This window comes from Dipodomys merriami, unplaced genomic scaffold, assembly GCF_024711535.1.
Source record: "Dipodomys merriami isolate MVZ:Mamm:240054 unplaced genomic scaffold, mDipMer1.0.p SCAF_233, whole genome shotgun sequence".
NCBI classification, from domain to species: Eukaryota; Metazoa; Chordata; class Mammalia; order Rodentia; family Heteromyidae; genus Dipodomys; species Dipodomys merriami.
The window spans coordinates 1,618,711-1,646,649 of record NW_027203749.1 but is presented as its reverse complement, the minus strand read 5'-3'; the positions used below and the strand labels follow the sequence as shown (position 1 = coordinate 1,646,649).

The 27,939-nt window shown below is 36.4% G+C and overlaps 1 protein-coding gene across 1 annotated transcript; it reads left to right on the top strand.

Annotated features, from left to right (window-relative positions):
* Window positions 1-27,939, top strand: LOC138835291 (vomeronasal type-2 receptor 116-like). The gene is given in 6 exon segments (XM_070033855.1): window positions 1-139; window positions 17,557-17,845; window positions 22,761-23,567; window positions 24,267-24,494; window positions 26,396-26,519; window positions 27,017-27,939. Coding segments are annotated over 6 exon segments (2,487 nt in total). The 5' UTR covers window positions 1-23.

Genomic DNA, 27,939 nt, shown 5'->3' with positions numbered 1-27,939 from the left:
TTAGTCCTAGCTGCCATTCTTCAATGAAGCACCGAGCACACATGGATGGAGATGTGATGATTGCTGGGTTTTTCCCTCTCTACACTTTGGGAACAGATCTTAGTAACACCGATGCTTTTGAGCATGAAGAGAACAAGCCGTAAGTAACTCATCAATTTATTTCCATTTACTGTTTTGTTCTCAGGATAGGGAATGTATGGGGGAACTCTGGAATCACAGATGAGCGTACTCTTTCTTCCTTACCCTGAAAGCCCATTCATACTGCAACAGAAACAGCTCAGTTTCACTGTTTTATCTTTTATTTTCGATCTTCTGAGAAGTTTATAAATGCTAATAGAAAATGTCTCTGATTTTCTTTCATGTAGCTTCTTTTGCAGTGCTGTAAGCACTTGACTTTACTCCAGTATCTTCTCCATCCCATATCTCACTGCAGACGATGAGGAGACATTATTACAAACAACTTGTGTCAGTATCATGAGTTCTGTGCTAAAAGGCTGAAGTCACAGTTTCATCCCCACAGGCCAGTGGCATCAGGACTGGTCTTTGGTAACACATATTTTGAGGACACTGAAAAAAAACTCATTGTAGACTGCTGAATCATAAGTTAATTCTGATTACTCAGGAGGCTGATATCAGAGGATCGAAGTTTGAAGACAGCCTGCCATGAAAATCTCTGAGACATTGATCTCAATTAATCAGCCAAAGCTGGAAGTGGTGCGGGGATTCAAGAGGCAGAGTGCTAGACTTGGGCAAAAAAGCTCAAGGAGAGTATCCAGGTTCTTATTTCAAGCCCTTGGAAACACACACACACACACACACACACACACACACACACACACACACACACACACACACACACACACACACACTATCTTTCTCTTCTCTCTCTTTTACTTTAGAAAAATAGCTACAGTTTCAAATTAATCACTGTGTCATTATTTCATGTCACATGTGCTCCACAATCCAGGTGTTATCAAACATTACCAAAGATCCCATAAGGGAGTCTTTTATCTGCCCAAGATGAGATTTGCTTTATTTGTGTACATGCATGTCCTTGGCTATTGGTCTCTAGCAGAGGGTCTCAATAAGTGGCTACTCAAAAAAAAAAAAAAAAAAGAAAAAAGAAAAAAAGAAATGTGACTATACAAAACTCCAAGGAACTATAACAGCCAGCTTGATACCTATTTCAAGAGAAATTGTCATTGCCTCTACCATGTGCTGTCTCCTTTTCAAGTGCTTGTATAACAGGTATAGCCTGAGATAGCTGCCCACTGATGGGAGCAGAGATGGCAGGGATAGGAATTACTCTGTTCCCTGCATTAGAAAATATATGTCCTTATCTTATATGTCACTAGTATGGGCTCATCCAGAATCCTGCATAGTTTGTGTTGATATGTGTAATAGTGGTCATTTCTGCTGTGGTTATTCATGATTTTTACTTCAGTCTTATTAGCTTTACTTCAGTCTTATTACCTTTGTGTTTCTGTAAAAGTCTTTTGATTCATGCTTACTGCTATTTGTTTGTATTCTCTATTTCTTTTTTATGCTTGATTTTATTCTTTCTGCTGATTTTTAGATTGCATATCTAGTTCCTTGAGATGCAGGGTAATTTCTGTTTATAGTATCTGCTCTCTTGATTTAAGCAAGGTTATTAGATTCCTTCCATTCTTCCATTTTCTATATCTGTAGATTTATTACATGCAGTTGTCATTTTCATTGATTCTTAGGTTCACTTCATTTCTTGAAATTTGCCTTAAAATTCAATTTATCATTCATTAATTTTTGATTAATTGAATACTTTTAATTTAATGAATATTTAAGTAATATTAATGGTTGGAAAATAATTCATTTGATTTGCATGTTCGGTGCCTATTTTCCTTGTTAATTTCTAGCATTGCAAGAGTGTGATCTGCATGTGTGCTCAAAATACTTTCAAAAAAATTAAAATGTGGCAGGTGTTTTGCCCATCATCTCTCTTGGAAAATATTCTGTACATTGATGATAGATGTTTTATTCAATATAAGTTGGTTGAAATTTCCTCTTGGCTACTTCTTATGTGGGGCTTGTCTAATCAAGGGTGAAATTTAATTCTGAATCTTCACTGTTGATTTTGTCTGGAGGTCTCTCAGTGAAATCTTAGCTATAATTGCATTGAGGATGATCTCAAAGTCTGCTTATAGAGATCAGTGCTTGAGTATTGTTAAAACCAACACTTAGACTTACTTTCTCATCTCGTGGCTTTGATCCCTTTTATTATGACATTACAATGTATCACTTTTTTATTCTTTCACTAAAGTCTATTTAATGTGATATGTTACAGATACTACTACTTTTTGGATTTAATTTGCATGGACAGGCTTACTTGACTTTCTTTTTTTCAGTTTTTTAGCTGCTACTATGAAGGTGAAGTACAGATATATTACAGTTACATAAGTCAGGTAATGAGAAAATTCCCTTTTGAATGGTGCCAACTCTTCCCTTATGTTCTTCATTTTTTCCCTCCTGATCACTTCCCCAACAAGTTTTATATTTCAGTTTTGACCTATTGTCTAGAGAGTATCACTGCTGCGTTTGTTAACCCTTTATCCCACCATTTCTGTGTACCCCTTAACTTTCATCAGAGCAGATAAAATTATATACATAATAAATAGTGACAAAGGAGAAAACAAAAATCAAAATAACAAAAATCTTGTTTCCATTTCTTGGGAGTTTATTTCAATAAACATCATTTTAAGATTATATGCATTTAGCTATTGAGCCTATGAGGTCTTCTTCTGAGAATATCCTTCTTTAGTCTCACTGTATGAATGCTTAAAGCCCTGTCATGACCAAGTGTAAGTTTTTGTCATTTACCATCCAGTGTATTTACTTGTAAATATATTGTAGATAGATATTATAAACACATTTATATTACAACAATGAAGGAAAACATGCAAACTATGTTTCTTTGGGTCTGGCTTACTTTGCTTAATATTATATTTCCAAGTGTTTCCATTGCCTTATGAAGGTAGTAGTGTCATACAGATGGAGTCATGCCAGTTTGTATATATTCCACACTTTCTTGATCCATTCATACACTGAAGGGGATCAGGGTTGATTTCATATCTTGGCTATGGTAAACAATGCTGCAATCAACATGATTAGGCAGATATTTTAGTGTGGCCTCATTTGTGTTTATTGGATGACTGTTCAGGAATGGAATTTCTGGGTTATAGGGAAGCTCTATATTTACTCTTTTGAGGAATGCTCATTTTCCTTTGGAGAGTGGTTAAAAAACTTTACATTCCCACAAGCAGTGTAGTAATGTTCCCTTTGGACCACATCCCGGCCAGTATCTGTAATTCTTAGTTTTCTTCATAATTGCCATTCTAACTGGGGTAAGATGGAATCAGATTTGATTTGCATTTATTTTTTGCCAGAGGTATCAAATATCTCTTCGTGTATGATTTGGACATTCTTATGTCTTCTTTATACAAATCTCTCTTTTTATCCCATTTACTAATAGGGTTTTTTAAAAAAAATTATTAGGTGGGAGTTATTTCTTTTTTAATCTCTGAGTAAGTTTTAGGTTGAGGTCTTTGGCTTATGCATACTTAGTAAAGACCTTCTCGCATGTTATGGGCTATTTATCTTTCTAAGTGTCATGCAGAAACTTCACCTTCTGGCAATCCCATTTATCTACACTATCTTTGGTTCGTTGTGATTCTGGATCTTGAATTAGGAAGTTTCAAACTGTGCCAAGGATCCTTAGTGTTTCCTCATCTCTTACTATAATATCTTCAGGGTATGTGGTCTTACATTGAGGTCATTGATCAATGTGGAACTGATACTTTTGACGGGTGATATACAGTTATCTCCATATGTATACTGAATTTTGCCAGCACTGGTTGACTTTCTTCCATCCTGTGTTTTTGGTTCCCTTATAAATTATTAGATGGCTATAGGTATGTGGGTTCACACTTTGGCCATTTCTTCCATTGGTCATCTACTGCCACTACCATTTTTCATTAGTATAGCTTTGTCACAGAGTTTGAAGTTGGGTATTGATAGTTCTCGAACCCTGTACTTGATGCTAAAGAATATTTTTACTCTCGTCTTTGATTATTCTATAAGAATTTTCATATTGCTTCTTCTATATCATTGAAGAGTGTTGTTGAGATTTTAATGCATATGGCATAGAATTTGTAGATACCTTGGAGCAGTACTGCCATTACTGCCCAATCAGGAGGATGGAAGGTTATTCTATTCCCTTATATATGTGTTGAACTATTTAGATTTTTAAGTTTTCTTCATAGATTTTGTTCACATCTTTGGTTAAGTCCTAGGCATTTTCATTTTTTTGAAACTATTACTAAATAATTGCTATCCTGACTTGTCTCGATCCTGTCATTGTTGGAACACCAAAAACTATTGTTTTTTTGTGGGTTAAGTGAGATCCTGCTACTTTTCCAAATCTCTAGATCACATCAAATAATTTGGGGAAGGAATCAATGGTTGTATTTCAACGCAGGATTTTGCCATCTACATACTTCCTTCTTTCCTTATTGAGATTCACTTTATTTTCTTACTCTTGTTTTATTGTTCTTGCTAGGAATTCCTCTACTCTATTTAAAAGGAATGGAGAGTGTGGACATCTTTGTCCTGTTCCTGATTTTAGAGAAAACAGTTTCAACTTTCAGCCATTAAGTATAATGTGGGCTATAATTTTGTGATATATGGCCTTTATTATACTGAGGAACATTCTATAGATTCCTAGCATGTCCAGAGCATTGATCATAAACCGGTGTTGAATCTTATCACATGATATTTCTGAATCAATTTAGATGATTATGTAGTTGTTGTCTTGCTTCTGTTGATGTGTTGAATTATTTTAAAGAACTTGTTCATATTGAACAAGATTTGAATCCCTGGAATGAATCCCATTTGATCCTGCCATATGATTTTTTTTTTGGCTAGCTGTTCAGTTAGCTTGAACGGAATTTTAGTGAGAAGTTTTGCATTGATGTTCATCTAGGAAATAGGTCTACATATCTCTTTCTTTGATAAGTGCATGTCTGGCTTTTGGTGAATGCTTTGCTGTCTTCAAGGAATGAATTGGGTAGTGATCATTCCTTTTTGATTTCATCGAGGAGTTTAAAGAATATTGGAGAGAGCTATCTTTGAAGGTCTTATAGAATTCAATTGGACCTCCCTAGATTCCTGGTCTTTTCTTGGATATGAGGCCTCTTTTTCCCATTTCAATTTCTTTCTTTCTTTTTTTTTTTTGTCTGTTGTGGGGCTTGAACTCTGGGCCTGGACGCTGTCCCTGAGATCTTCAGCTCAAGGTGAGTGCTCTATGACTTGAGCTACAGAGCCATTTCTGGTTTTCTCATTGTTAATTGGAGATAAGAGTCTCACGGACTTTCCTGCCTCTGCTGGCTTTGAACTGTGATCCACAGATCTCAGCCTCCTAGGCAACTAAAATTACAGTAATAAGCCATTGGAACCCTGCTGCTATTTCAATTTCCTTACATATTATGCATCAATTTAGTTTGTTCCCATCTGTCTTTTTAGATATGGTACATCTTTATTCTGTAGGATTTTACCATTTCCTTCACATTATCTAATATGTTATGATAAAGTTTTAAAAATCATTCTTTTATAATTTTCTGAATATTAAATGTATGTTTTGATTTTCCAATTTTTGCCTCTAATTTTATTGATTTCATTGATTTCTATTCTTTTTTATTTTTACATTGTCTTTTTTTAAAGGCACTGATGACTCATACTTGTAATCTTTTTATTTATTTATGTTTTGGGTCCAGTTGTGGGGCCTGAACGCTGTTCCTCAGTTCTTCAACTCAAGGCTAGTGCTCTACCACTTGAGCCACAGCGCCACTTCCAGCTTTTTTCTTTTTGCTTATATGGTGCTGAGGAATTGAACCTAGGGCCTCAGGCATGCAAGGCAAACGCTCTACCACTGAGCCAACTTCCCAGCCCCCATTGTCTTTTTTTTTAATTATGAAAATGTCATACAGAGGGGTTACTATTACCTGGGCAAGGTAATGACTACATTTCTTTTCTTTTTTTTGCACCTTTGTGTTCCTCTCCTAAAAATATTCTCCTTTGGTCTGACTCTGTGTGAATGCCTGGAAAGCTGGATAATTGATCATGTCACTGTGTATTTTTTTATTGTGAAAATAACTTACAAAGGGATTAAAATTACATGGGCAAGGTAATGAGTACATTTCTTATCAAGCATTGTTGCCTCCTCCTTTGTTTCCCCTTCTCATCCCTTCCCATCTTCACCCCCCCCCCACCCTGCCAAAGTTGTATAGTTCGTTTTTCAACATAACGACTTGTATATCTCATTGTTGCAATGGGTCCACCTGTATCCCTATTTAAATGATTTGTTTTTTCCCTTCCCCTCCACAAATTATGCCAACATCAAATACAATGAAAGCAGGGGTTTATACCGTGTGGGAGGGACATACAAAGCAACAAAGAAATCATCTTATAAATATGTTAGAAACAACTGCAAGAAAGAAAAAAACATTTGAATACTTATCTTGGGGTTCATTTCACCCAATATTAACTTATATGACCTTTTTTGGTTGTCTCAGAAATATAGTAGTTATTTCAAATAAGGGAAACCATGGGACCTAGGTTTCTTTAGGTCTGCTTACTTCACTAAATGTAATTTCTCCAAGTCTTTCCATTTCCTAACAAATGGGGCAATGTCATTCTTTCTGATGGAGGCATAGAATTCCATTGTGTATATATACCACATATTATTGATCCATTCATCTACTGAGGGGCATCTGGGTTGGTTCCATATCTTAGCTATGGTAAATAATGCTGCAATAACATTGATGTGCTGGTAGATTTAGTATGCTCTTGTTTGTGATCATTTGGGTAAATGTCCAAAAGTGGGATTGCTGAGTCATAGGGGAGCTCTATGTGTAGCCTTTAAGGAACCTCCATACTACTTTCCAAAGTGGTTGAACAAGTTAACACTGCCATTAACAATGCACTAAGGCTCCCTTCTGTCCACATCCCCTCCAGCATCTGTTATTAGCGTTCTTGATTATAGTCATGCTAACTGGGGTGAGGTGGTATCTCAATGTTGTTTTGATTTACATTTCTTTTATGGCTAGGGAGGTTGAGCATTTCTTCATGTGTCTATTGGCAATCCTTTCCTCTTCAGAGAAGTTAGTCTTTAAGTCTCTAGCCCATTTATTTATTGGGCAGTTGTTTCTTTGAGGATTCATTGCTGGGGGATTTAATTTTTTGAGTTCCAGGTATATTTTAGTTATGAGACCCTTGTCTGTTGGTATGGCTAGTGAAGGTCTTCTCCCAATCTATGGGCTTTTTATTGATCTTGCTAGCTATGTCGCTTGCCATGTAGAAGCTCTGCAATTTCATGCAATCCCATTTATCCAGATCATTCATTGATTTATTGTGTTTCTGAGTGTCTATTAAGAAAATTTCTGCCTGTGCCACGGAGACGTAGGGTTTCTCCTATTCTATTCTGTAATGTTTTCAGAGTGTCTACTTTGACTCCAAGGTCTTTGACCATTTGGAGTTGATTCTGGTGCAGGGTGATATAGAAGTATCTAGCTTTAGTTTTCTACAAGTGATTAATCAATTTTGCCAGCACCATTTACTGAAGAGGCTGTCTTCCTTCCATTGAATTTTTTTAGCTCTGTTATCAAAGATGAGGTGGCTATATGTCTGTAGGTTCATTTCTGGGTTTCAATTCTATTCCATTGGTCCTGAGGTCTGTTCTTGTGCCAGTACCAAGATTTTTTGATTGCTATGGCTTTATAGTAGAGTTTAAATTTTGGTATTGATTTTGCTGTAGCACTGTGCTTTCTGTGAAGGATTGTTTTTGCTATTCGGGGTCTTTATTGTTCCATATGAATTTTTGGATACCTTCTTCTATTTCCTTGAAGAAAGAGGTCGGGATATTGATAGATATTGCATTGAATTTCTAGATAGCCTTGGGAAGTATTGCTATTTTCACGATGTTGATCCTTCCAATCCAGTAGCAGGGGAGGTTTTTCCACTTTCTAAATTCTGTTTTGATTTCCTTTTTCAGGTTTTTAAAGTTTTCTTCATAGAGGCCTTCACTTCTTTGGTTAATTCCTAGGCATTTTATTTTTTGTGGGGCTATTACAAAGGGAGTTGCTTTCCTAATTTCAGCCTCGCTTTTCTCATTGTTGGCATACAGAAAAGCCATTGATTTTTGAGGGTTAATTTTATACCCTGCTACTTTGCCATAGTTTTGAACCAGCTTGAGTAATTTGGGAGTGTAGTCCGTGGGATTCTTTAAATACAGAATCATGTCATCCTCAAAGAGGGGAGAGTTTTACTTAATGTTTCCCTATTTGGATCCCTTTTATGTTTGCATCTTGTCTTATTGCTGTACTAGGCATTCTATTACTAAATTGAAGAGAAGTGGAGAGAGTGGACATCCTTGTCTGCTTCCTGGTTTAAGAGGAAATGGCTTTAGTTTTTCACCAATAAGTACAATACTGGCTGTAGGTTTGTCATATACAGCCTTTATTGTATTGAGGACTGTTCCATGGATTCCTAATTTTTCCAGAACCTTCATCATAAAGGGGTGTTATATCTTGTCAAGTGCTATTTCCACATTTATTGAGGTAACCATGTGGTTCTTATCCCTGCTGTTGTTGATGTGATGAATTATAATAATTGATTTGCGTCTACTGAACCAGCTTTGCATGCCTGAAACGAATCCTGTTTGATCGTGGTGTATGATTTTTTGGATGAATTGTTGAAGTTGATTGGCCAAAATTTTGTTGAGAAGTTTTGCATCAATGTTCATCAAAGAAATGGGTCTATATTTCTCCTTCTTTGATGAGTCCTTGCCTGGTTTTGGGATGCAGGTTATGATGGCTTCATAGAATGAGTTCGGTAGTGAACTTTCTCTTTCAATTTCATTGAAGAGTTGGAGGAGCATTGGTTTGAGCTCTGCTTTTTGCAAGCCTTGTAGAATTCCACTCTAAATGCATCTGGTCCTGCCTTTTCTTAGATGGATGGTCTCTTATTGCTGTTTCTATTTTAATTCTTGATATGGGCTTGTTAAGATGGTTTAACTCATCTTGGTTTTGTTTTGGCATGTTGATATTTGCTAGGAAAAGGTCCATTTCTGCCAAGTTCTCAAACTTATTAGCATAAAGGTTTGAGAAGTATTCCCTTATAATGTTCTGAATCTTGGTTGTTTCTGTGGTGATGTTTCCATTATCATCTCTGAGTTGATTTATTTTGGTGTGTTCTCTTCTTTTTTTGATCAGATTTGCTAAGGGTCTGTCGATTATGTTAATTTTTTTTTAAAAAACCAACTCTGTCTTTTTAAGTCTTTCTACTTTTTTTTGGATTCTAATTCGTTTATTTCTGATGTAATTTTTAATTATTTCTTTCTGTCTACTCTATTGGGGTTTATCTGGCTGCTATTTTTAAAGGAGGTTCAGATTTCTCATTAAATTGTTGGTTTCACATCACTCCAATATATTGATGTAGGAACTCAGAGGTATAAACTTGCCTCTGAGTACTTCTTTGCTGTGTGCCAAAGGAGCTCATACTTTGTGTGCTCATTTTTCTTGAATATCATGAACATTTGAATTTCCTTTCTAATCTCTTCCATGATGCACTGGGGATTCAACAGTATGTTGTTCAGCCTCCATCTGTTACCGGACTTCTTTGGTGGCTTTTGGTATTGAGTTCTAATTTTATTCCCTTGTGGTCTGGGAGAATGCAAGATATAACTTCAATGTTTTTGAATTTGGACAAGTTTGCTTTGTGACCAAAATGTGGTCTATTTTGGATAATGTTCTGTGTGCTGCTGAGAAAAACGTGTATTCTGATGCTGCTGGGTGAAATATTTGGTAGATATCTGTTAAATCTAGTTGATGTATGCAGCTGTTTAGATCTGTGGTTTCTCTGTTGAGTTTTTGCCGAGTTGATCTGTTTAATGGGGATAGTGGTGTGTTAAACAATTAATGTCTTTGGATCTATGTGAGATTTGAGGGAAAGTAGTGTTTCTTGGATAAATTTTGGTGCTCTATTGTTTGGTGAATCAATATTTAGAATTGTAATATCCTTCTTAAGTAGAGACCCCTTAATTAGTATGAACACAGTAGTGGAAGAGAGAAGGCCCCTTATTAGAGAGCCAGATTAATATAGTAAGAAAAGATGAGACACAGTCAACAAGTGGTTGGATACCATTTCAGGAGATCCCAAACACTTCTCAACTATCAATGTTAATGAACTTAACTCCAAATACATAACATAGATTGATTAATTGGGTCAAAAGTAATAGCCATTCATCTGCTGTCTAGAAGAGACCCATTTTGTCAACAAAAATGAACATTCTCTAATTGAATGCCTGGAATAAAATCTTTCAAGCAAATGGCCCACATAAACAGAGTGGAAGTATTGATCCTACTATCAGATGAAATATATTTCAAATTAAAATTAATGAGAATAAACAAAGAAGGACTTTCCATACTAATAAATGGAATTCTCCTTCAGGATGATGTAATAGTTTTAAATATCTATGCACCAAATAATTGTGCACCTGATTTCATTAAACAAAAACTTCTCATTCTAAATCTTCTTCATCTAAGAAATAGATCCAAGCACAATGAAAGCTGGAAAATACATGACTGTCACGTGACAATCAGAAGTAAACAAAATAGAGAAGAACATACTACAAAAAACATTAACAAAATAGATTTCTACTTTGAAACAAGTAACAAAATTGAGAGACTCTTAGCAAATCTGATCATAAAAAGAATAGAAATCGAGAGTCCGAGGAGTATGGTGGCAGAGAAGCTGGAGGCTAAAAATGTTCTTGCAGAGAAAGCAGTTTCAGTGTTTCATTGAGCAGTCCTAGCCTAGAAAATCACACCAAGTGTGCCATCACAGTACAGAGAGTTTGGCCAGAGGGAAAATCCAGGCAAAGAGACAGATCTGAAAGCTTGCCAGTAGACGCAGCTGCGGTGGCTTTGACTGCAGCTGCAGCAGCCTTAGCCTCCATACCTACAACAGAGAGAGTCCAGGACAAAGGCACCAGATGCAGTGGGCATGGAGATTCTACTCAACACCAGCAAGAACTGAAAAGGAGCAGATTTCTTCATCCTGCAGACCAGAGATGGCCCAGGAACTAAGACTGGCATGAGTAGAACCCTGACATCCTCACTCCTTCTCAGGGAGCAGAGAAGGGAAGGCCACCCCTCCCCCCCACTACTGGAGATCTCCATCTTGATACTGACAAAGGCCCTCTAGAGCAACTAGCTCCAACTCAGGCCTTGGAAGAAAACTAGAGTCATTTAGCAGGTTACATGAACCTGAGCCAACCTGCAAGGCTCAGCTCCACTCAGAGGAAAGTCACCCAGCCAAGGCAGAGAAGGCTTTGCCCCCGGAGGATGGGCTTTCTTCACTGGGTTAACAGAGCCAGAGACTGACCCTCCCTACAGCAGCCTAGACAATCAATTGAAATTCAGTAAACATGAACCCTGAGAATGCCTCCAGGCTCCACTCTGTGAGTGTCTCAGAAGCTAACCCCTCAGTGAAAAGCTACTGTGTGGTGAAAGGCCTCAACCATACCTAGAACCTAATCTGTTGACAGCATCTGCTAACTAGAGTAAAGAACCATCTCCTTCTTTTGTGATACTCAAAGCAGATCTCTCTCCTATTGAACTAGCCTGGGAGGAGGATCACAAAATCCTGAGTAAGGCAGAACATTTTTCTGCCTGCTCAAACATACTGACTAAAGAAACCAATCAAGCCACAGGAAAATCAAACAACACAAGCAGACCAGAGACTCCACCAAGAGACAGGTTACAGACACAGGGGAGATACAGGATCTTTCCATTCTACCCCCCTAAAAAAATTAAAGAACATTTTTTGTACCACTTTTTAATTTTAATTTTTATAAACTGTTATCTATTAATCTTTTTTCTCTCATTTTTTCCTCTAATAATTTTTATTTTAGGTGTGTGTGTGTGTGTGTGTGTGTGTGTGTGTGTGTGTGTGTGTGCTTTTTTTTAATGTCTTTTGATCTTTTTGGTCCTTTATGTTGATTTTTTTGATTCTTTTCATTTTTTTCTCTTTCTATCTTTTTGTGTGACTTAATTGTTGTTCTGCTCATCCCCATGTATATACCCAACATCGATTACTAGACCATATCCCCCATTGTGTGCATTCTTAATCCAGAAATTTATTACTCAATTCACAACCTCTTAGGCTTGACTTCTTTAATAGTAGTATTATATCTTTATACCTATGTAATTTTCAACTAACTTTAAGAATTTTTATTTTTTAGTTTTTCATGTCTCCTTTCTATCCCCCCCTTACTCTCATCCTATCATTCTCTCAATATCACTTCTTTAAACTTATATAATTTTTGTATTTCACTATTTAAATTTAAATTATTTTTTTCCCATTTTTTCTTTTCTTTTTTTTCAATGTCCCTCTTATCTTTCTGTCCAATCCATTTCCCTCTCTGAGATTAGAACTTTGGTTAAATTCACTCTCCTTTTACCTATCCACATCCCTCTAATCCTATTTCCCCCCACATTTCTCCCTAAAACTAATAATTTCTGAAAGCCAAATTCTTCTTTGCTGTTCTTAGCCCATTAACCCATAGTTGTTTGATGTTGAATAGATTGTATCTATTGAACTAGATTGTATCTGCAGCCATTTTGACTGTGCAAATTTAGGACTTTGGTTGATGCTTGCCTTAAAATAGTGTTCTAGCACAAAATTTGTGTTACTTTCATACCAAATGGGCAGAACAATCTGAAAATCACAAGAAAAATGGTAAGTCCTGATATCTCAACTCCCACTCATGATAATCTGGTGACAGAACGGTTAGTGAATAATCGAGAGAAGAGTTCCCGAAAAGGTCTACAAACATGACTGGTAAACATGGTGAATGAAAGGACTGAAAACGTGCAAAGGACTCAGTATGAGCATGATAGGGAAAGAGAACAGGCAAACCAAAGATTAATATAGGAATCTCATGAACGTGAGGAAGCTATTCAAAGATTGATACAGGACTTGCGTGAGCAGGTTGAGAACAGTCCAAGAGAAATAATGGAATTGTGTGAGCAGGCTGAGAACAGTCAAAGAGAAAGATAGGAATGATGTAAGCAGTCTGTGAACAGTCAAAGAGAACCAAAGGAATTGCGTGAATGACAGGAAGCTCATCAAAGAGTAATACAGAAATTGAGAGCAGGATGAGACTAGACAAAGATCAATAGAGGCATTCATGGAATCCATAAACAGATGACTGAAAAAAATTCAGGGAGACCACAAAGGAAATGCTGAATGGAGCCCAAGAGAAGAAATGGTAGTCCAAGGAAACCATAACAAATCAACTAAGTGATTTGAGAATAAACACTGAACACCAAATTAAGGAAGTAAAGAAGCTCATACAAAATCTAAAACAAAGCTCCAACAAAGAATTGGAAGCCATCAAAGCTGACCAATTAGGAGGAAAAGAAATAAAATCAAAGTAGAAAGTCTTGACAGTAGGTTACTCCATGCAGAAGATCAAATCTCGGGGATTGAAGACAGCCTAGATATTATACAGAAACAACATGCAACTATCCAAGACAAATCCAAGAAATATGACAGATCTATTGAACATTTGGAAGACACTATCAGAAAGCCTAATCTGAGGATAATGGGTGTAGAGGATCACCTAGAAACAGAAGTTAATGGTCTAGGAAATTTGTTTAACAGGATCCTAGCAGAGAACTTCCCAAACATGCAAAAAGATAGGCCTATTCAGATACAAGAAGCTTCAAGAACTCCAAATAGACCAGACCAGAACAGGACATCCCACTGTCACATTATAATCCACACAGGATCAATTCAGACCAAGGAAATGATCCTTAAAGCTGTCAGGGAGAAAAGATCAATCACCTATAAAGGGAAAGCAATTAGAATAATCTCAGACTTTTGAGCAGAGACAATTAAAGCAAGAAGAACCTGGAATGATGTACGCCATGCCTAAAGACAAACAACTATCAACCAAGAATTCTGTAACCAGCTAAAATCTCCTGCATAAGCGAGGTCAAATAAAAACCTTCCATAGCAAAGAAAAACTGAAACAATATATCTTCACCACACCAGCTCTACAAAATATACCTAAAGATGTTCTACACATAGAAAACCAACAAGACCACAAGAAAAGGCTAAGAAACTGCACCCAAACTGAGAATCCCAGAACCATAGGAAGAACCCAGTTGCCGCATCCCTAATAAGTTGAATAAAATGGCAGGAACTCCCAAATACCTCTCAGTCCTAACTCTCAACATTAACAGACTTAACTCTCCAATTAAGCGACATAGACTGTCTTGTTGGATTAAAAAGCAAAATCTTTCTATCTGCTGCCTTCAGGAGTCACACCTTACCCATTAAAACAAACACATTTTGAAAGTGAAAGGCTGGAACAAAATCTACCAAGCAAACGGCCCCCATAACCAAGCAGGAGTTCCAATACTAATATAAGATAAAATAGATATTTTCTTCTCTATTTTGTTTACTTCTGATTTAAATTTAATTGTTTCCATCTAGTTGTTTGGTGTTTGGATTGTTCCTGTTGTTCAAGAAGCTTAATGTTCCTCATTAAACTACTGATTTGAGATTTCTCCAATTTATTTTTGTAGGACCTCAGAACAATAAATTTGCCTCTGAGTACAGGCTTTGTTGTGTCCCAGAAGAGTTGGTTTTTATGTATTCATTTATGTTAAGTTCCATAAATATTTGAATTTCCCTTCCATTCCCTTCAATATCCCTTTGGCAATTCTGCAATATGTTGTTCAGTCATCATGTTTTAGAGAATTTTATGTAATAGCTTTTTCATCTCAGATGTAATTGTATTCTCTTCTGATCTGTGAGGATATAGGGAATAATATCAATTCTTGAATTTGCCTTGAGACTTAATTATGATCTACTTTGGAGCATGTTCTTTGAGTTGCTGAAAAGAATGTTTATTTTGATGGTCTGGGGTCAATTATCCAGTAGATATCTGGTAAGTCTAGTTGGTCAATTGTTTAAGTCTGATGGTTCTTTGCAGAATTTATGACTAATTGATTTATCCAGTGGTGACAGTCATGTATTGATTTTACCAGCTTTCATTGTGCTTGGATCTATTTTTTAAGTGAAGAAGTTTTAGAATGAGAAGTATTTGTTTAATGAAATCAGGTGCACAATTATTTGGTGCATAGATATTTAAAATTATTACATCATCCTGAAGGAGAGTTCCATTTATTAGTCTGTAAAGTCCTTCTTTGTTTGTTCTCATTAATTTTAATTTGAAATATATTTCATCTGATAGTAGGATTGTACTCCACTCTGTTTATGTGGGCCAGTTGCTTGAAAGATTTTATTCCAGGCATTCAATTAGAGAATGTTCATTTTTGTTGACAAAATGGGTCTCTTCTAGACAGCAGATGAATGGCTATTGCTTTTGATCTAATTAATCAATCTATGTCATGTATTTGGAGTTAAGTTCATTGATCTAATTAATCAATCTATGTCATGTGTATTTGGAGTTAAGTTCATTAACATTGATAGTTGAGAAGTGTTTGGGAACTCCTGAAATGGTATCCAACCATTTGTTGACTGTGTCTCATCTTTTCTTACTATATTAATCTGGCTCTCGAATAAGGGGCCTTCTCTCTTCCACTACTGTGTTCTTGTTGGTTTTCTATATTTACAACATCATTAGCTATCTTTTCTGTTGCTGGTTTGGTGGAGAAAGTTATTTCAATTTTTCTTTTTACGCAGTTTTATACTTGTCCCTCAGTAATGAATGAATGCTTTGCTCTGTACATTATTCTTGTATGGTAGCTGTTTGCCAGACAACATTTCAGGCTCTAGTTGCATTCAGCTTCCAGATTAGAAATTTGTATTTTCTGACAGGTTTACCTTCAGAAGCAATCAATTATTACTCTTTGATAGCTTCATGCTTCCTTTCCTTGGTTTCTATTGGTCCTGTGGAAATTACAATAAGACAGTAGTTCTGTTTTTAATCTGCTCTTGAACCTGAATGTGTCTATGTTTTTCCATAGTCAGGAACTTCTCTGCTAGAATTTGATTAAATACGTCTTCTCCTTCCTGAATGTCTAGACTTAAATCATGCAGTTTGACTGATCCCTGAAGTTCTTATTCTTTCTTGAACTTGTTCGAGAAAACTGTCTCCTCTCTTTTCTGTCTTCTGTTATGTATTCTGCTGTTAAGAACTTCTACTTTGATTTTTATTTCTTTTCTTTCTAATTGATCACTTTAACAACATCTAACTCTTACTTAAGTTTCCTTTTTTCATCATATATGGCCTTTTTTACTTCCTTGATTTTTCTGTCTTCTATATTTTCATTGGACCCCTTTCCATCTTGTGATCTTCATTAGGCTTCTCTTTGTAGATGCTATGCATTCTTTTAATAATTTTTATTTAGTCTTCTCATGCGCATGTAAACATTTTTGCTGTGATTTTAAAGCCTTTTAAGAGCTATCTTCCTGGTCCTTCATTGTCTTCCCTGTAACATGGGTTTTCCTGTAAGAATTAAGCTTCCTTTATTTGTCATTTTTTCTTGTATTTCAATTGATACTTTCTATCCATTTCAAATCATTTGTATGTCTATTTTGCCTCTGTTTCCTTCTTTGAACAATGTGTGTTGATTTCATTATATTAATTTCTTTACAATGTACACAGACAGACTTACCATTGCACAAAATGACATGACAAAAGAAAAAGAAAAGTACTTTGCTCCTCTTTACTCCTGTATGTTCTTTTCTTCCCAGTATCTCAATCTAAATGTATTCAGATGTTAGTACTGCTTAGTGCAATTTCCCATTGTAGCCTTGAAAGGTGTATTTCAATGCATAGGTTCCTCACAGTTCTTTCTTTATCCCCCATGTTGGAGGTTCCTCTCCATAATGATTGCTTTGGAGTTGGATGGCACCCTATAGTTTTATTACATAAATAAGAATAAAATTCCTTTATCTTATATGTAAGCTCTTATTCTGGTTGACAGTTCAGGAAGAGCTATTCATTATGTTGGGTCTGTGAGCAGAGCTTCCTATAGAAATAATCTTCATTAAATGAAGTTTTGTTTCTGAAAGATGCTCTTAAATTGACAATATCTCATTTAGCTGCGCTTGCAATATAATCACACAACATAAATCAGGTGACTTGAAACACAAGATTTTTTACACAGGTGGAGATAGTTACCCAGGGTGAGGAGAACAGAAAATTTGGTGTCTCATGAAAGCCTACTCCATGTTTAATGAAACATGTTGGTTGTGGTCCAAGTATGTGGTAGTGGAGATTAAACAAATTCTTTGTCATCTTAACCAAGTTTCTGGATGTTATTCATACAAATTCCTTTCATGCCCTTACATAATCCTATACATTCTCATTCTATCCCAATTAGGGATAATATTTTAACATATTCATTGGCAGAGAAGTGAAGCATTCACTTCAAAATAGTCGTAAGTTTGAAATACTCCATCTGAATTTCTATGTTCACTATGCAGGTTTACTTTCAGGAACTACCAGTTTGTTTTGGCCTTGGCTTTTGCTATTGAAGAGATCAACAAAAACCCTGATCTTTTACATAACTTGACTCTGGGATTTGATATCTATGACGTTCAATATGGAACAAGGACAACATTTAAAAATCCCTTCATTTGTCTCTTTGGAAAGTACAAGATTCCAAACTATAACTGTATGAGAGAGAACAAGTCAATAGCAGTACTTACAGGAATGACAGGAGCACTGTCTACCCAGATTGGGACACTGCTGGACCTGTACAGGTTTCCACAGGTGAGAGTGGGTAGGGTGGGGATATTAAAAATGCCTAATTTGGTTCTACTTCAGGTATTGGAAAAGAATGATAGAGACTGGATTTATGAACCACTAAAATTATCAAACAGTGAATATACAAAAAATGGGATCTCTATAGTCCTATTGGCTTGGCAAAAGATATGGACAACTTCGAGCAGATAAAGGGCTTGTTTTAATGTGTGTTTTTTTTTAAAGTTTTAGGCATTATCATTAATTTTCTTCAAAAAGTCAGGAAACAAAAAATGACATTAAAGTTTCAAAATATGTTGAGCCAGGTACTGGTGGATCACATCTGATATCATAGAGAATCAGGAAATGTATTTCTAATTAAGTAAAATTAAGCAGGCAGTATTATGTGGTTCAAGTGGTAGAGTGTTAGATTTTAGGGAAAAAGCCAAAAAGTATATGAAGCCCTGAGTCCCTGGCCCTTTACTACCCCCCACCCCATGTATGATCATGTACAAGATATACTGAAAGAAGTCAGGCTTAGAAATAGAAAGGAGGTATATGTTCCTCATATATAATGTAAAGATGAAATAAAAGTATGCCCTTCAAAGCAGAAGTCACACCAATATCCCCTCAACTAATCAAAGAAATTAAAAGTGAAAATTCACTACCAAACTATTTCTATGAAGCCATCATAACCCTCAGCACAAAACCAGGCAGAGACTCATCAAAGAAACTATAGACCCATTTTTTTTTTTGATGAACATGGATGCAAAACTTCCTCACAACATTTTGGCCAATCAATTTCAACAACTCATCAAAAAAATCATACACTAGGATCAAACAGGATTCATTTAAGGAATGTAAAGCTGGTTCAATATATACAAATCAATTTATATAATTCATCACATCAACAAGAGCAAAAAGAAACACATGATTATCTCAATAGATGCAGAAAAAGCATTTGACAAGATCCAACATCCCTTTATGATGAAAGCTCTGGAAAAAGTAGGAATCCATGGAACATTCCTCAATATGTCAAAAGCTGTGTATGACAAATCTACCGCCAGCATTATTCTTTTCTTTCTTTTTCTTTTTTTTTCTTTTTCTTTTTTTTTTTTTGCTGATCATGGGGCCTGAACTCTGGGCCTGGGCACTGTCCTCAGCTCTTCAGCTCAAGGCGAGCGCTCTACCAATTTGAGCCACTGCACCACTTCCAGCTTTTTCTGCTTATGTGGTGCTGAGGAATCAAACCCAGGGCCTCATGCATGCAAGGCAAGCACTCTACCACTGAGCCACTTTCCCAGCCCCAGCATCATTCTTAATAATGAAAAGCTAAGGCCATTTCCTCTAAATTCAGGAAGGAGGCAAGGATGTCCACTCTCTCCCATTCTCTTCAATTTAGTATTAGAATTCCTAGCTAGAGCAATAAGCAAACATAAAAGGAATCCAAATAGGGAAAGATGAAATAAAACATTCCCTCTTCTCAGATGATAATGATCTTGTATTTAATGAACTCAATGGACTCCCCTCTGAAGTTACTCGAGCTGATCTGAAACTTTTGCAAAGAAGCACGGTATAAAATTAAACCTCAGAAACCAATGGTTTTTATGTATGCCAACAACAAGTAGAATGTGGCTGAAATGAGGAAAGCAACTCCTTTTGTAATAGCCAAACAAAATATAAATCACCTAGGAGTTAACTAAAGAAGTGAAAGACCACTATGATGAAAACTTTAAAACCTGAAAAAGGAAATTAAAGCAGAAGTAAGGAAGTGGAAAAATTTCCCATGCTCCTGGATTGGGAGGATTAACATTGTAAAAGTGGAAATACTGCTAAAGGTTATGTACAAATTCACTGTGATACCCATCTATATCCCAACGTCATTCTTCAACCAAATAGAAGTAGCAACTCCAAAATTCATATGGAACAATAAAAGACCCCAAATAGGAAAAACAATCCTTAGAAGAAAGAAAAGTGCTAGAGGAATATCAATATAAAATTTCAAACTCTACTATAAAGCCCTAGTAATCAAAACAGCTTAGTACTGGTACAGCTTGGTACTGGCACAGGAACAGAGTTGAAGACCAATGGAATAGAGCTGAAGACCCAGAAATGAACACTCAGACCCATACCCACCTAATCTTTGATAAGGGTGATAAAAATAGAATGCAAGAAAGACAGTCTCTTCAGGAAATGGGGCTGGCAAAATTGGTTAAACAACTGTAGAAAAGTAAAGCTAGACCCATATATATATCAGCCTGCATCAGAATCAACTCCAATAAGATCAAAGAGCTTGAGGTAAAAGCAGACACTCTGAAAACATTACAGGAAGGAAGAGGAAGCTCTAGGGCTCCTTGGCACAGGCTGAAAATTTCTTAATAAAGAACCAGAAACACAACAAAAAAAGGGAAGGTCTGGACAAATGGGATTGCATGAGACTGCAGAGCTTTACATGGCAAAGCATATAGCTAGCAAGATCAATAGAATATACACAATGGAATTCTATGTCTCCATCAGAAAGGATTACATTGCTCCATTTGTTAGGAAATGGAGACTTGGAAAAAATTATATTAAGTGAAGTAAACCAGGTCCAAAGAAACATAGATCCCATGGTTTCCCTTATTTGCAATTACTAGTATATGTCTGAGACAAGCAGAAACTGTCAGACAAGTTGATGTTAGGTGAAATGAACCCCACGATAAGGACTCAAATGTTTTTTTCTTTCTTGCTATTGTTTCTAACATATTTACAATATAATTTCTTTGTTGCTTTGTATGTCCCTCGCCCACGGTATAACTCCTATTTTCACTGTATTTGATGTTGGTATAATTTGGGGAGGGGAAGGGAAAAAACAAATGGTTTAAATATGGATACAGGTGGACCCATCGCAACAGCGAGATGTACAAGATGTTATGCCCCAAAACGTACTTTACAACTTTGGTGGTGGGGGGAGATAAGGAAGGAGAGCTGGGAAGGCAGGGATGGTAAGGGAAAACAAAGGAGGAGGCAACAATGCTTGATAAGAAATATACTCATTACCTTGCTCATGTAATTGTAACCACTCTGTTACAGTATATTCACACAAAAAAACTTAATAGAAAAAAAGTCCATGGATTGGGAGAAGATCTTCACTAGCCATATAACAAACAAGGTCTCACATCTAAATTATGCTTAGAACTCAAAAAATTATATCCCCCCAAAACAAATCCACAAAGAAACAACCACATATTTAATAAGTAGGCTAAAGACTTAAAGACAGATTTATCTGGAGAGGAAATAAGAGTGGCCAATAGACACACGAAGAAATGCTTAAGTTTTCTAGCCATAAAAGAAATGCAAATCAAAACAACATTGAGATTCCAGTTCATCCCAGTTAGAATGGCTATAATCAAGAAATCTAATAACAACCAATGCTGGAGAGGATGTGGCCAAAAGTGAACACTCCTCCATTGTTGGTGAGAGTATAAGCTTGCTTAACCAGTTTGGAAAGCAGTATGGAGGTTCCTCAAAAGAGTCCACATTGAGCTCCCCTATTACCCAGTAATCCCACTTTTGGGCATTTATACACATGATAAAAAACATGGCCATACTAAAGATACCAGCACAACTATGTTTATCTTAGCATTATTCACTGTAGCTAAGATATGGAACCAACCCAGATGCCCCACATATATATGTATGTATGTATATATATGTATATATATATACAACTATATATATATACATATATATGTGTACACACACACACACATACACACACACACATATATATATGCATATTCTGAATTCTATGTCTCTATCAGAAAGAATGACACTGCTCCATTTGTTAGGAAATTGAAAGACTTGGAAAAACTCATATTAAGGAAGTAAGCCAGGCCCAAAGAAACATAGGTCCCTTGGTTTCCCTTATTTGCAATATGTAGCATATGTCTAGAACAAACAGAAGAGATCAAAAGCTATGTACATTTGGCCATATTAGATGATGCTAAGAGAAATAAACCCCAAGATAGGGACACAAGTGGTTTTATTTTTCTTGCTGTTATTTTTAACGTACCTATAATGTAGTATGTGATTATTTTGTTTCTTTTGATGCTCTTCTTCCATGTTATAACCACTGCTTTCACTGTATTTGATTCTGATGTCCTGCATCTTGTAATAAATAATAAATTACTGAAATAAGAATGCAGGGTGAGTCAGTGTAGCAATAAGATGTACAAGACACAATGTTGAAAACAAACTTTACAACTTCTTGGGTAGTAGGGAGGAGTTGGGGAGCTAGGGAGGGAAGGGATAGTAGGGGGAAAACAAAGGAGCGGTAATAATGCTTGGTAGATAATGTACTCATTACCTTACTCATGTAACCCCTCTGTACATTATCTTTACAATAAAATGTATTTATAAAACAAATAAAATATAACTATGAAATATTAGAAAAATATATGGAATGCACACATATATATACACACACACAAACACACACAATCAATTTGACTCAATTATGGCACATATCAGACTAAAATTTCATGGTGTAACCTCTCTGAAAAACAGAGAGTATAAAAAATGAACAACAGAAAACTGAAGATTATCTTCTCTGATAAGGGGGTATATGTTAAGGAGATGTGGAAAGGGGCAAAGGAATAAGGAGTACATGGGTGGGCAAATACAACATGCTATTCAATGTACCTATGTAGAAATGCAATTAGTAAACTCAGGGAGGTGGATGTAGATGATAGGAGTTGATGGAAACAGCAAGAAAGATCAAGAGACATAGTACAAACAAAATGATACATTGCATAATAATTTAAAATTAAAAATATTTCTAAAAAAATTAAAAGAATAATGTACCTTCCATCTAGTTTACATAGTTACAAAATATATATCACGACTGAAATTATGTTGGACGGAAGTCTTCTCATTCCTAGTGTCCTATTGTCATTCCCTTTAGATTACCTCTGGGCCTTTTGATCATGCCCTGAGCAACAACAACAAGTTTCCTGCTCTCTATCAAGTGGCCCCAAAGGACACATCGATAGCAACTGCCATGGTCTTATTACTGCTTCACTTCAGCTGGAATTGGGTGGGACTAATAACCTTAGAGGATGAGAATGGTTTGTGGCTTCATCCTGCATTGAAAGAAGAGATGGCCAAGAACAGAGTTTGTGTAGCTTTTGAGGTAGTGATCCTAAATTTTGCCTTGTCTTATGCATTAAAATTTATGGCACATTATAACCAGATTAATAAATCTTCAGCCAATGTCATCATCACATATGCTGATAATGAATCCATACTACAGATTATAATGTGTGCTGATCAATTTTTAATAGAAGGGAAAGTTTTTATCATGAACTCAGAGTGGAATTTAACCATGAGAAAAAGATATTTTATTCTAGGTTCATTCCATGTACCTCTCATTTTTGCACACCGTCACCCAAATGTTTCTGGATTCACAGATTTTGTCAAAGCAGTTAACCCTTCCAAGTACCCAGAAGACTTTTTCCTTTCTAGGCTGTGGTTTCTCTCTTTTAATTGCTCAGATTCTAAGTCTGACTGTATAATATGGGAGAAGTGTCCTCATGATGCTTCCTTGGATTGGTTGCCTGGACACATTTTTGACATGACTATGTCTGGATACAGTTACAATATATACAATGCTGTGTATGCTGTGGCCCAGGCTCTCCATGAGATGCTTCTTCATCAAACAGAAGCACAAACAATGGGAAATAGAAAAGGGACATTGTCTTCCCCCACACAGGTAAGGTCTTCTGTGTTGGATGGCACACACCAAGAAGAAAGTCACTTCAGAGAGAGGATTCTTACTGTATGAAATCAAATATTTCAGGAATTTTTCCAAAACTTAAGAAATTATATTGCTTTAAATGAATTTGAGATTATTTAGACATGTGTTCATGTGCACCTCAGAAAAAGCAGGTCAGGAACAAGGACAAGATGTATTCCATATTTCTAAAAATTGTTTTAACTACAAGGAGTTTAAACATGCTAATTAGTAATGTTTTGAGAACTGTGAAATCACTGTTTCCCTCTGCATTTCTTAAGTAATTGCAGACAATGAGCTCCTACACATAATTATCTTATTTGTCATAAGTGATTCAATTTTATTTTACATTGCATATTAAAAATTTACCAAGCTCAATCTATAGACATTCACACAGTTAGTTAATGTGGAAAATTGTAGTTAGGCAACTGAGAATTGTCTCCTTCATGAACATGGAACTAGGTTTCTCTTGAAAAGAGAACTTCTCTTTCCATGCTGAGTGACTACGATTCAGAAACATTACATTTACTCCTCCATGGATTGGGATACTTCTTTAAGTGTCTCTGCCATTTTCATATTCTGAATCAGAAATTTAAGGCAACCGGGAGCTCATCTTCACATTTTTCATATTAAATCTGGGATGTACTTCTTCTCCATAATATGATGTTTCTCTTTTAGATGCATCCTTTTTTAAAGAACATCCAATTTCACAATCCTTCTGGAGATCAAGTGATTTTGCATGAAAAAAGGAAATTGGAGGCAGAGTATGACATTGTGAACAGTTGGAAATTTCCAGAAGGTCTTATGCTTGAAGTGAAAGTAGGAAAGTTTTCTCCATACTCACTACATGGCAATCAACTATCTTTATCTGATAATATGGTAGAGTGGTCCATAGAAAATACAGAGGTGTGTTGGATCACTTTGTAATGATTTTAAGGACATATAAGTAAGCGAAATTCAACTTAAAATTTGTACCTGGTTGTGTGCCAGGAACTTACTCCTGTAATACTAGTTACTTAGCTAGCTGATATGTAACTATCATGTTTTCAAATCAGTCCTAGCAGAAAATTCTGTGAGACTCATCTCCAATTAATCATCAATAAAGCTGGAAGTGGATCTGTGGATCACGCATTAGGATGTTGGCCTTAAGCAACAAAGCTCAGATACACAGTCTAGCTTCTCAGTTCAAGACTTAGTTGTGGCACACATACAAACACACACACACACACACACACACACACACAAATTTGTAGATTATATGCTTACTAACAGCCAAGTATTATACATTTAAATATTTCAACCTTAAGAAACTGTATGCACTGACTGTTGGATAGGAAAGGAAGTGAATAATTTAACAGGAATGGTCTTTGATGGCTCAGGTTTGTAATCCTATCTACTCACTAAGCTGACAAACTAAGATCTAAGATTACAGGTCTGGCTAATGCTCAACTGGGGAGAAAATCTCTGAGACTCTTATGTCAGATAAATAACAAAAATCTCAAGTGGAGATTTGGTTCAAGTGGTAGAATGCTACTTTTGAAGGAAAACAATCTCTCAAGAGCAGTGCCCAGGCTCTGAGTTTAAGCACCAGGATCAACTTAAAAAAAAAAAGTTAACAGTGTGGTTCTAAAGGATTATTGAGCATGTTATCATAAAATATAAATTGGATTTTTCTAAAGTTTCTATGCTGTGACAAAGTACAAAAGGAATCATTTTCTCTGTTTTAAAGGTTTATTTTGCTCCATCTTAAGGTAGTTCCATTAAATGGTTAGTTGCCTACTACTTAAGCATCTAAGTAGTGAAGGAGTCTGAGCAAAACAAGATTCTCACCTCATAGTCACTGGAAAAATAAGAAGATATGATGGACCTGGGGTTAAACAACCCTAGCAAAAGGAGGCCTGTGCAATATCTTACAACATCATTCAAATAATTCAGAGGATTCTTCCTCTTTACACCTCTTCAGCCACAAATGAGTAGGAGAGAATTAAAAATCACATGAATTCAAAGAAAATCCGCAGGGCAAGCCACTAGGACTTATTTTCTCACCATTAACTTTCACCATTTTAAAAAAGATTTTATTTATTTATTTATTTATTTATTTATTTATTTATTTATTTATTTTTACAATCAGTTCTGATTTTCATTTTAAAATATTTATGCATTGAAATTGTTTAAAAAGTTAAAGACAGACTTACAGAATTTTTAAATTGAAACATATGTTTACATATATGTCTACATGTATTTGCTTATCTTTTTAGTTTTCTTTTTATTTATTGTGAAAATACCATACAGAGGGGTTACAATTAGTATAACCCCTGTTTTCACTGTATTGAGGTTGGTATTTATTTATTTTTAACTTTATTATTATTATTTTTTTTGTGGGTTATGGTGTTTGAACTCTGGGCCTGGGCACTCTCCCTCAGCTCTTAAGCTCAAGCATAGCATTCTACCACTTGAGCCACAGCGCCACTTTCAGCTTTATCTGCTTAGGTGGTGCTGAGGAATCAAACTCAGGTCCTCATGCATACAAGGCAAGCACTCTACCACTGAGCTACTTTCCAGCCCCCAACTTCTACCTTTTAAAGGTCTTACACTTCTCAATAGTTCAACAGTCTAGATAAAGATCAAGGGTACAGCTCATAAGCCTTTGTGGTATGGTGTGAAATCTATAGCAGCATTCACTTAACTGACCAGATTTATGTACATAAAATAATGTGCTTAACAATCCTATCTTTTAAAATAATGGGATTTTTGGAATGTCAGGTAAAAGTTTGTACAGTTACTGACATGTATCTGATTTTTCTTAGCCTCCTCTCTCTGTCTGCAGTGAGAATTGTGGTCCTGGATTCAGAAAATCCCCTCAGGAGGGAAAGGCTGCCTGTTGCTTTGATTGTACCCACTGCTCAGAGAATGAGATGTCTAATTGGACAAGTAAGTTCATAACTTACTTGTACTTATAATGTACTATGTCATTTTTTTTGTTTCTGTGGTATGTTGCTCACCCACAGTATAAGCCTTGTTTTCACTGTATTTGATTCTGGTGCCCTGCATCTTGTATATACACTGTTCTAATTTTGGGAGGGCAAGGGAAAAAAACAAAATGCTTAAATAGGGGTACAGGTTGACCCATTGTAACAATGAGATGTACAAGATGCTATGTTGAAAATGAACTTTACAACTTCAGCAGAGGGGGGAGAGGAAGAGGGAGTAATTGGGGAGGAGGAAAGGATGGGATGTTAGGGGGAAAACAAAGGAGGAGGCAACAATGCTCGCTAAAATGCTCATTATTTTACTCAAGTAACTGTAACTCTTCTGTTCAGTATTTTTACAATAAAAATGTATTTAAAAAGAATTATCTCTGTAAAGGGATTTTTAAATTGTTTTTAAGTACTGAAAAGCAACTAATATTTATTTGAATTCCTCACAAGATATGGAGCAGTGTATGAAATGTCCAGATCACCAGTACGCCAACACAGAGAGAAACCAGTGCCTCCTAAAAACTGCAAGTTTCCTGGCTTATGGAGAGCCTTTGGGGATGGCTTTGGCCTGCATGGCTCTTTGTTTATGTACACTCACAGCAGTTGTTCTTGGAGTCTTTGTGAAACATCACAACACCCTCGTTGTCAAGGCTAACAACCAGACTCTCAGCTACATCCTGCTCATTTCCCTCATCTTCTGTTTTCTCTGTCCCTTGCTCTTTATTGGCCGTCCCAATACAGTCACCTGCATTCTACAGCAAACCACATTTGGACTTGCATTCACTATAGCTGTTTCTGCTGTCTTGGCCAAAACTGTAACTGTGGTTCTGGCTTTCAAGGTCACTTCTCCAGGGAGAAGGATGAGGTTGCTACTGCTATCAGGGGCTCCTAACTTCATCATTCCCATCTGTACTCTGATCCAGGTGACTCTCTGTGGACTCTGACTGGGGATTTCCCCTCCCTTCCTTGATACAGATGCACATTCTAAATTTGGCCATGTCATAATCCTGTGTAACAAGGGCTCCCTCACTGCTTTCTACTGTGTCTTGGGATACCTGGTTTTCCTGGCCCTGGCCAGCTTCACTGTGGCTTTCTTGGTCAGGAACCTGCCTGACATCTTCAATGAAGGCAAGTTCCTGACCTTCAGCATGCTAGTGTTCTGCAGTGTCTGGCTCACTTTCCTGCCTGTCTACCACAGTGCCAAGGGTAAAGTCTTGGTGGCTACAGAGGTTTTCTCCATCTTGGCTTCAAGTGCAGGACTCCTGGGCTGCATCTTTGCCCCCAAGTGCTATATCATTTTATTAAGGCCTGAAAGAAATTTTCTGCATGGCTTCCGAGATAAAACCCACATTGGTAGAAGTAAACCCTCTTAA